We start from the raw sequence: 10,899 nt of genomic DNA on the forward strand, positions 1-10,899 counted from the left end.
TTTATAGGTTGGTTCAGGTAGAGAGGGAGGCGAACCATGCTGAATGCAACATTGTTTGCCTACACAGTGGCAAACTTGGTGCTTTTTAATTTATTTGTGAGGGACGTGAAAAGCAAAATAAAATTATGATGATTAAATTTGGTTAATCTGTATAATAGACAGAATAAGGTTTTATAAAGTGCTTAAGAATTTGCCTGTAACCTAGTCTAATTCGTTTTCAAAGATTTGCTTGTTTTTTCTTTCTTACGTTTTTTTTTAATTATTAAAGTCAGTTGTAATTATTCTAATTTGAAATGTAACATTAAAATAAAATGCCATAACTTGATTTAAAGACTTAAAAGGTACCGAAGTGTAGGAATGACCCTGTAGTTACAGTAACCTACAAATCACAGCTCTCTCATAGCTGAGATTTCCTCACTCCTGACTGGTCAGTGAGACTGACGTCGCACGACGTCACCGATCTCTTCTAACTTTTTCAATCTTGACAATAAGATCAGAGAGAAGCGTCGCATTACACCGACCGCGTTTCCATGAGAGAGCAGCCGAAAATGATTCGGTTCTGACAGGCCGTCAAACTTTGGATGTATTTTGATTTTGGGTTGTCACGTTTTTTTAATAGTTTGTTCTGAAAACATTGTTTCCGGAGTGTGAAAGAATCAACAAGTAGTTGGAAACTCGGAAAAACAAGCCATCCTTTACAGGATGGATAAATCCACAACGATGAAAGTCATGGTAAGAAATCTCACGGGTTTTGTTGGGGGCACATTTGTTAAATAGTGCATATTTTTCGGGTTGTTTCGGGATTATTTCATTATTCTGTACTGTAAATTCCTAGTGTAGTCGGTCATAACTCTTTGAATACACTTACATATTATGCGTTACTTTATCAGACTTTTCGATGCATATCAAGTGTATTTTAATTTAAATGTGACCTTGGTTTTCTTTAACATCACTTCGATTTCAATTGTCACATTTACGGTTTTGTTTTGAGGTCAAAGTGTTGTATTATCGCAAATATGAAAGTGGATAGTGATAATGAACACTAATGAACTGAACTAGCCATAGGCTACTTGCCGCTGATATTGTGGTTCAGAAAGCTAAAATGTTAACAAAAACATTACAAATGTTAACACAGTGTTATGTATTCATACTGAGATTTCATAACTAATGTCATAAAACCTTTAACACACATTTGATGAGTAATACAAGTCAAGTGTAGTTTTGAAAGTCGTTGTAGAAGTAAGGCTTGTCTCAAAACTTAGCAAGCTGCCTACCTAGGCAACATTTTTGGCTATTCAGTCAGTGCATTGTCAAAAAGTGCTGTCTAGCTAGGTTTTAAGACACAGCCATGATGCGTGGTGTTTCACGATTTTTTTTTTAAAATGAAACTACAGATTAAACGATCTAAAACACTTTTTTTACTTCATGTAATAGGGTTTGATACAGATAACAGATTGTATTTTACGTTTACATTTACATTTAGTCGTTTAGCAGAAGCTTTTATCCAAAGTGACTTACAAATGAGGACAAAAGAAGTAATCAAAATCAACAAAAGAGCAATGCTATGTAAGTGCTAATTTAGTTAATTACATTTTTAATTTCTAAATTTTGACACAATGACTAATTGAACATTAGGCTATAACAAAATGTATGTATACATTTTAAATATTTTAGAATTAATAATTTATATAGATTATTATTAGAAATCGTAGTAGTAGCAGTAGTAATATTTTTAGTTATATCAAATTAATTGCAATATGTGACCCTAGACCGCAAAACCAGCCATAAGGGTCAATTTTTTAAAATTGAGATTTATGCATCATCTTAAAGTTGAATAAATAAGCTTTCCATTGATTATGGTTTGTTAGGATAATATTTGGCTGAGATGAAACTATTTAAAAACTGGATCTGGGTGCAAAAAATAAAAATTTATATTGAGAAAAGGTTGTCCAAATGAAGTTCTTAGCAATGCATATTACTGTTCAAAAATAAGTTTTGATATATTTACAGTAGGAAATTTACGAAATGTTTTCATGGAACATGATCTTTATCTAACATCCTAATGATTTTTCATAAAATGGATAAATTTGGTTTTTTTTTTTTTTTGTTTTTTTTTTGTTTTTTTTTGGCTGTTGCAAATATACCCGTGCTACTTAAGACTGGTTTTGTGATACAGGGTCCAATATAACATATTTTATTTAATTTTATTTCACATGTGTATTTGTTCAAATGCATAGGTGCTGTTTTTGAGGCCCACCAAAATTGGTTAAAAATATCAGCTGAACCAATTATCGATCGTCTCCGCTAGTAAAGCAGTTCCCAGTCTTTTCTTCTCTTATGAACCTTGCCTTGTGAGGGTTTTCTAAGAGTAGTGGCAGTGTTAAGTTTATTCTACATTGAAAGAGCCATTCACTGCTCTTCTGTTGGTTTTTCCAGCTCCGCTCTGCCAAAAGTGGCACTATAAAAACGCTTCACTGACTGAATGCCGAGACTCACCTTTAAAACTTTCCCTTGAGTCCAAAGCCACATTTGGCTCATGCTGTGTATGTTTAACTTAAAACTACACCGTTCCATAAAGCAGCGTATTGGAAAATGCAGGATAGTTGTTGCAGTGAACTTAAGTGTCTTTTGTGTAAGTACATGTATTATATAATTATATACTAATCAAAAGAAGCAGTTTAACCAGTAGTTAATTAGTAAATTGGATAATGAAATCATCAAAGGGAACGTTGCCCATCTTAACTAGTAATCTCACAGTAAGAATCTTTCCCATGAGTCCCAGGTAAACTCGCCCTACTTTGAAGCCTATGTTTGTTTATTGAAATGACAGGGCTGAGATTGTTTGCAACACGACTGTTTATGCACGCTGTAAACTTTGCTAAGTTATGGCTCTGCACTGGTTGGCTGGTTACTAGATGAAGATAGCTCATCCTTGCCAGTCTGCATAGCTCAAACATTCCTGGCCCAGTGAGAGCGGATGGGGAGGGGGTGGACGGAGGCGTACGGCTCCCACTGTAAACTTCCTGTCAACACAGATGGCAGTGACAGGAATCAGATCTTTGTATACTTTTTCCACCCACGGTCACAAACTTTTTGCATACAATCAGGCAGGGGTCCCTGCTCCTGAAATCGTTCCACTTTCTTCCTTTTGTGCTTGGGATTTCTTAGCTGTTTCATGCTGTTTCTTTTCACTTTGTGCACAGATCTCTCTCTCTTTTTCTCCCCCTTGCCTCGTCTTGGCTCTTTTTGCCCTCTCGCACTCTTTCGATGTTATCGGAGTGTGCTCTCTAGGGTGTGGGCATGGACAGGAAGTGTGCACGGTATCTCTCCGAGCGGCTCTGAAATCCAAACAGGACATGTGCTACATACCTCGGGGTCCACAAGAAAGACTCCAGAGCCGAGTCGACATCCCGCTGCTCGTTAGGAGCCTTTTAAAGCCACTTTCCACCGTCTGATGTTTATAGAATCCACATTTACGAGGAGACAGGAAGAGAGAAGATTGTGTGATGCAATTAAACGCAACGCTCATTATCAGAGTAATCAGAATGGTGTGGATGTGTGGGAGCCTGTGTGTGTTGTAGAAATCGTACCGTATTTGTTTCATAGTCTATGCTGTAGATTACCAACAATAAACAAGGGCCAGAAGTGTTTACACTGAGATGAGAAGCACAATTATCCTGCTTTCAAGCTTTAAGGCTATTATGTAAGGATGTTGTTATGTTGATGAGTAGTTGACATAAAATGCTTCAGGGAAGTCTGAATTTAACTTTTTTTTTTATATAATTAGTATGCTTGGAGCTTTTTTTTTTTTTTTTTTTTTTTTAAATAATAGAGATAAATATTTTGCACAAGGTTTGAGGCTACACTCATATGTTAATACAAGTAGTTGATGTGATGATGCTGCTAATACTTTTTTGTCCCACTGAGGGAAATTTATTTGACATGAAATGCTTTAAGGATGTATGCAATTTTACTTGTTTTGAAATGGTTTTACATAGAATTTTTTTAAACTGCCTTTTAAAATATATTTTAAAAAAATTGTTATATATTAGATTTAAAATATATTGTATATATTTTTGTATATTTAACATTTCTATTTTAGTTTTTATATATTTCAAAATGTATTTATTATATGATTTTAAGTACAAATATTCTGTAAACAACCTAAGCCCGATAAGTCAATGAGCCAATTAATAATTAAATAAAAAAAACATTTTTAATATATATTTTTGGTATATTTAAAAAATAACTTATTATATGATTTTAATAGATTGCAAATATTTTGTAGTCTCTTAATTAATGTAAGCCAAATAAGTCAATGAGAAATAAATAAATATGTGTATATATATTCATACATTTTTCCCGATATATATTAGATTTTAAAAATATAATATATTTTTTGTATATTTTATATTTCTATTTTAGTTTTTTTATATTAAACATTTTTTTAAATAAAAAAAACAATCTTAAGTGCAAATATTTTGTAGTCTCTTAATTAATGTAAGCCAAATAAATCAAAGAGGCAATAAATAAATAAATGTGTATATATTTATATAAAAATATAAATAATAATAATAATAATAATAATAATATATAAAATAAATAATAAATATATTTTAAAGATATGCATTCTATGTTAAAACTATTTTTTTATTTTTTTATTATACGATTATAAAATTGCATATGACCATTTAAAATGATAAAATACTTGGTGGTACTTGGTGTTAACCTAAAACTTAATGTTGATAAGATCCATTTAAACAGGGAGATCATAAGTTTTGAGTCATAAAGTCATGTGCAACATTTTGAGCTTATTCACCATCCTTGTGACATATATTAAAGTCGTGTGGCTTTAAAAAGTTCAAGTAGTGGGAGACTAAATGAAAGATTATCTGCAGTCAATATGAAAGCGTGTGGGTTTGTGGTTAGGCTCATTTCTTTTGCCATTTAGCTCTTCCCAGGAAAGGTGAGGCATCTGTCAGTGTTTCATTTATTTCTAAGGTGGCCACACCTTACAGGTCACTGCACCCAGATTCAGTGACTGAACGAGAGATGTGTTACATATATTACAATGCGCCTGCTATTCAGCTACCCTTCTATTCAACCTCCATTGACTCCAGTTAAAACGCTAATAGTGTGCATTTCTGTGTGTGTGTGTTCACACGTACCCCGTATCCAGTGTCTTCAAACAATAATTACCCATCGGTTTGACTTCAAATTGAACAGTCATTGGCCATACTTCCTCCTTGAAAACAACACCCACTCGCTCTTTTATTCTTATGTTTTCTCCTCCCATAAATCTACAGGTGAATCACAGATTGGATAACTTGCCACTGTGGCAAACACGCTTGAATTAGGGTGTGTGCTTGACTGGAGGAAATTAGATGAGGGTGTCATGTTTTCACTTAAGCTAGTGGATAATAGTGTCAGTTTGTAGCTTGGTCACACCTTGCAGATGTTTTCCATGTGCGTTTACCGTGTGGATGGGAGTATTCCTGTTAAACCTTATCTTGGTATTGATGTCAGGGTGCAAAGAGCAACTGTTTAGGTTTCTATAAATAGACAAATGCACTAAACGACAACAGCATATTGATATTCCTCAGGTATTCTAGTTAGAGGCTTAGGGTTAGTGCTAAACCTATGTATTAAAATATTATATTATAATATATAATACATTTTATATATTTTATTTTAAATATATTTTTGGCTGATATTTATCAATAGACTCTTTAATTTATTTATTTATTTATTTTGCACAATGATTTTAGCCTAAAGCACTGAGCGAATATGCCTGCAGCTTTTAAGAAAAATGTCATTACAATATATTTCTGTATATCCTATTTATTTTTATTTTAAGCTATGCAACATTTATTACATTTTATATTATATTTTATTGTATTTTTTTAGTTGCCCTTTTTATTTTACTTCCATGATTTAATTATTTATTCTTTGTAGTTAGTGTGCATGCAGCTTTTAAAAAATATAATTAAAATATTTTTCTGTATTTGATCAATTTTATATATTTTATTTTTGCTTTGTATTAAATGAGAAGCTATGCAATATTTTATTATTTTTTTAATTGCCCTTTTTATTTTAATTTACATTTAGTATTTTTGTTAGGGGTTTTTTGTAGTTAATATGCCTGCAGGTTTTTAAAAATGTCATTACAGTATATTTCTGTATATTTTATTGATTTTTATTTTAAGCTATGCAATATTTATTACATTTTATATTATATTTTAGTTTATTTTTTAGTTGCTCTTTTTATTTTATTGCATGTTTTATTTATTTATTTATTCTTCATAGTTAGTATGCATGCAGCATTTAAAAATGTAATTAAATTTTTTTTCTGTATTTGATCCATTTTATATATGTTTTTGCTTGTATTAAATGAGAAGCTATGCAATATTTTTTGGACACTGCTTAACCCTTGTGCGCTCCTCGGTCATTTCTGACCGGAACATTTTACATTTAAATTTTTTAAAAATCACAGCTTCATCGGAATGATATGAAACTTGGTGACTTTTATGGCACTGGGAATGTGAACACAGAAAAAAAATTACGACATCATTCGAAAAGGCTAAGTGGGCGTAAAAAAAATAGTCACACTCATGCTCTTCGGTCAGAAATGACCGACCATAGGAAATGAATGGGAAAAAGACAAAAACACAGCAATTCAGAGATTAACTGTGTGCACAATCGACAAATCAGACACAAAACTAAAAAAAAGTACACAGCAGTGAAGGGATGATACTATAAAACATCAGGAGTGTGATTTAGACACATCCAGTCACACACAGACGCGCGCACACACACACTTATACACACACACATCAATAAAACTACTGTGTCTGTAATAGAGCAAACGTTTGAGAATATGTGAAATCCATTCAATAATTCAGTCATAATGCAGAAAAAGCTCACAGCAGTGAAGTGGTGACACTCTAAAACATCAAGACTGAAAAATAAACACACACACACGCACAAACACGCGCACACACACACATACAAACACACATCTATAAACTGCTGTCTGTAACAAAGCAAAGTTTTAGGAGTACAGTATGTCAAATTAATTCAATAATTCAGTAACAATGCAGAAAAAAGCTCAGAGCAGTGGGCAAAACTGACACACACTGGAAATTAATTTGAAATCTGCAGTAAACAGTGATGAGAAGCAAGCACTGCCTCTTGGGTTTGTCAGTGCAGTGCCGTTTAGGATTGACTATAATCATAATGCAAAAATTAATTTGAAATCATTATTTATAAGAAGAAAATATCTAAAACTTCACAAAAAGTACTCTTTGAGAATGTCTGAATATATTTTAAAGTCCATTACTTATTATATAAGTAAGCAATTATGTCTAAAACAAATTGGGAATTCACTAGCATCTCTATTGATGTCTATACAGGCCTCTAGTGGTTACACTGTGAAATTGCTTATTTTTCTTCCTGTGCTCCCACCAGGTGGTGCTAATCTGTCTTCAAAAAATTGATTTGGAAGGCCTATACTCTATTTTAATCTGAAATACTGCATTCATTGAAAAATAATTTTTAAAAATTAGGATTTTTAATTTTTTTTCTATTTTCAGTGGAAAAAATAGATCATAATTATTGCATAAATAATCATTAGTACTAGAGATGCACCGATCTGGATTTTGGGGGCCGATCACCGATCACCGATCACCAAAAGCAGTATCTGCCGATCCCGATATTACCGATCACAGCGTCAAATCCATAAATTCTTCAATATTGTTGTCTCATGTACAAACATTGACATTGTATTATTAGTATAAAAAGTAGGAAATGAGAAAGTATCATGAATTGACCAGTTTTATTGCAGGCTGAGGCAAATTTCAATATTGAACACTCTCAAGACTCTCAGACAACTTGGACTCAGCTTACATAGAGTAAGTGTTGCTTACTATCTTAAACTGTCTTTTGGCAGTAATTATGTACAACACAACATTTCACTCTTTTAGAGCTGACACAATTTGTAAACTATGAACCTTAGTTTTTCTGTGGAAAAAGTTAAATCTAATAAAAGAGTTAAATCTTAAAATAAAAAAATGATTGTGCAAAACACACATGTGCACCATAATAAACATTTAACTCTCAGGAGGCTCTTTCTTAAAATCACAATTTAGAGTTTAGCAACAAGCTTTTTGTGGAAAAATAAAATAAATATGCCATACATATGCATATACACATACATATACATATACAGGGTGCAATTTGTGAAAAAAAAAAACAGAAGGGGGGATGCTTTTAGAAACTTTTTTTCTCTCTCCATAGGGAGAGGTTGACCAAACTGTTACTGTTATCTGTTAACAACGTGCATTATACCCGTCTTTTTAGGCAAGAACCAGATAATGAGTGTCAGGTCATGAATATGACAGAAGCTGTATTATGTGATCACAATTTAATAAAAACATTGTATTAATAGTAATGGTTTAATTTCAAACAACGAATACATTTTATAGAGAAGGTGAGCAAAGTATCAACGGAGCTTTTTGGAAACTCAGAATCAGTAAACCACTGCGTCGCAAAAAGATTCACTGTTTTGAAGCGCTCCAATCGGATCGCGAATCATTTGATTCAGTACGTTCAACTTCAAAGCGCGTATGGCGAATCATTTGATTTAGACGACTTTAAAGCGCGTATTGCAAATAATTTGATTTAGATCGGGACGTAGGAGCGGCTTCGCGGGACGTTTTATCCCCACCGTGGATAAAAATAATTCAGCAGAGGCAGGGATGCATAGACCAGAGGGGAGGAAATCCCCTCACCGGCGACGTCATCTTCAGTGTTAATGCGTTGTAGAGACAGCCGCGCCCGGCCCATTAGGAGACCCTAGTCTGAGAAGTGGGAATGCGTGCTCTGGCGGCTGTTTGTTGTTGTAAACGTCATCTGATCGGCCTGCTCTGATCTATTTTGAGAACTCCGATCAAAACCGATAGCGCCCCTATCGGTCGATTGCGATCGGATGCCGATCGATCGGTGCATCTCTAATTAGTACCATAAAATTCTCTAAAATTACAAAGGAAAAAAGAAAAAATATTATGGAACAAAAATATATTAGATTGGTTTTACTGAAGAAAAAAAAAAGTTACATTTCAGGTGTCCGGTCACTTTTGACCGTGAGGAGCATGAGTGTGACTCCCAAATGAGGAGCGCACAAGGGTTAAACCATTTTATGCATTTTATTTTATTTTTTATTTGCTCTTTTTATTTGACTTTTACCTTGTTTTGGTAATTTGTCTTGTTAGTATGCATGCAGCTTTTTAAAAATATTAATTTTATATACATTGGTCCCCCAAACTTTTTAAAAATATTCATCAATTGTTTATTTTAATTATGTGTAACTGAAAGCCTTACATCTCTAGAATTACTCAGGCTGACATTTGCAGATTCCTGAATTAATGTTCACCTCGAATAGGTCAAAGAATGCATTCAGCGTAAAAAAAAAAAAAAAAAAAAAGCCAGCGTCCAGCACTGAACCTCCTGCTTGTGTGAGTGATGGGAAAGGCATTCAGCACAAAGCCTGTGTCTGATGTGAGCTCACTGAGCTGAGGCTAGCTAATGAGTGAGGCAACTCAGCGTGGCGTTGGCCTAATGTCATGGGAATATGTCCTTCAAGCTTAAAATGCCATCTTACACAAATTTTAAACCACTCCACAGATCTTATCTCAGATTAGTTCAATAAACAAGTTGTTTATGCCAAGTTGGTTGTATTAGCACTGACGTAATTGAAACATCTTTTCTCTTGATAACAATACAGCAGTTTAAAGATTAACTGCCTGACAAGAGCAAAGGTGAAAGTAATCTCTAATAAAGTCTCTTTGAGACCCGTTCGACCTGTTTTTGATAATCAATGGGCCTGTCGTACAAAGAGAAGAGACACTGAGTCATCCAGGCTTTAAAGCTTTTCATTGGACGAGACTTTGATCTGTGACGCATACTCAAGCTATTTACCTCCTGAAGTTTCCATGGAAAGGGCTGTGAAGAAATGGAAATATTTAATGCTAATTAAATTCGGCAAGAATGGGTAGAAGGCTTTTTTCACTCTGGCTGTTGTTAGGATTCATTTTTCTGTCTCGTTCTGAGGTATTTTATCTCATTTGTCCCAGCTAATGAAGTTACGCTACTTGCCGAAAAAGAAAATGCGTCACAATTTAGGTAAATCGAATATAGCATTATTAAATAAGTTCAGATGTTTCATTTGTGTGCTCGAACTAGTAATGCAAGACATGAAGCAAGCTATATAAGCTATTTGAAGACTTGTTTGTCTGAGAAGTATATAAGGAATGTGAATTAGAAGTTAAGCTGTTTAATCTGAATGGAGGCGTGAACTTGTCTCTTCATCTCACCGGTTGTATGTCAAATATTGTGCAGAACTACAGATGTGGTTTTACACAGGAAGTGCACTGTAAATCACATTTTCTGAAATTCCTTTTTTGCTTTCATTGTCTTTGTCTGTCTCTCTCTCTCGCCCTCTCTTCCTCTTTCTAAAGGAAAGAGATTAGGACAGTCCTGTCTGGTCGCTATTCACTGCGCTCTTTATTAACAGAAGACAGAAAAGCCACAGGAAATCTGAAATGTGGAAGGCTGTGCTGTCGTGGGTTTCTGGGGCTATTAATATCCTCCCACGCACACTAAGGACAGCAGGCCGCCCGCCTGATCTCTCGGGCTGAGCGTTCGGTCAGAACCCCTCATCACCTTCACGGGACTGAGAAATCACACTTTGTTGGGGTTTCAGAATGTGTGAGTCGAAAACATTCGGTGTGCGGTTTTGGGGGTTGTGATATAACCGGAATAGTTGGGAAACTTGACGTTAACACTTTTAGGAGAAAATATTGCTTTATTTGAAGGATTAGATTGCTTGGTAAATCATTGTGC

At 34.2% G+C, this 10,899-nt stretch overlaps 1 protein-coding gene across 1 annotated transcript in view; it reads left to right on the forward strand.

The window, feature by feature from the left end:
- The first annotated feature begins 516 nt into the window (after positions 1-516).
- tnfrsfa (tumor necrosis factor receptor superfamily, member a) overlaps positions 517-10,899 on the forward strand; it is a 29,833-nt gene continuing 19,450 nt past the window's right edge. Inside the window, exon 1 of the mRNA XM_073824402.1 lies at positions 517-732. Within this exon, the coding sequence (XP_073680503.1) occupies positions 703-732 (30 nt within the window). The 5' untranslated portion in view covers positions 517-702. The remainder of the gene's footprint in view (positions 733-10,899) is intronic.

This window comes from Garra rufa, chromosome 19, assembly GCF_049309525.1.
Source record: "Garra rufa chromosome 19, GarRuf1.0, whole genome shotgun sequence".
Lineage (NCBI taxonomy): Eukaryota > Metazoa > Chordata > Actinopteri > Cypriniformes > Cyprinidae > Garra > Garra rufa.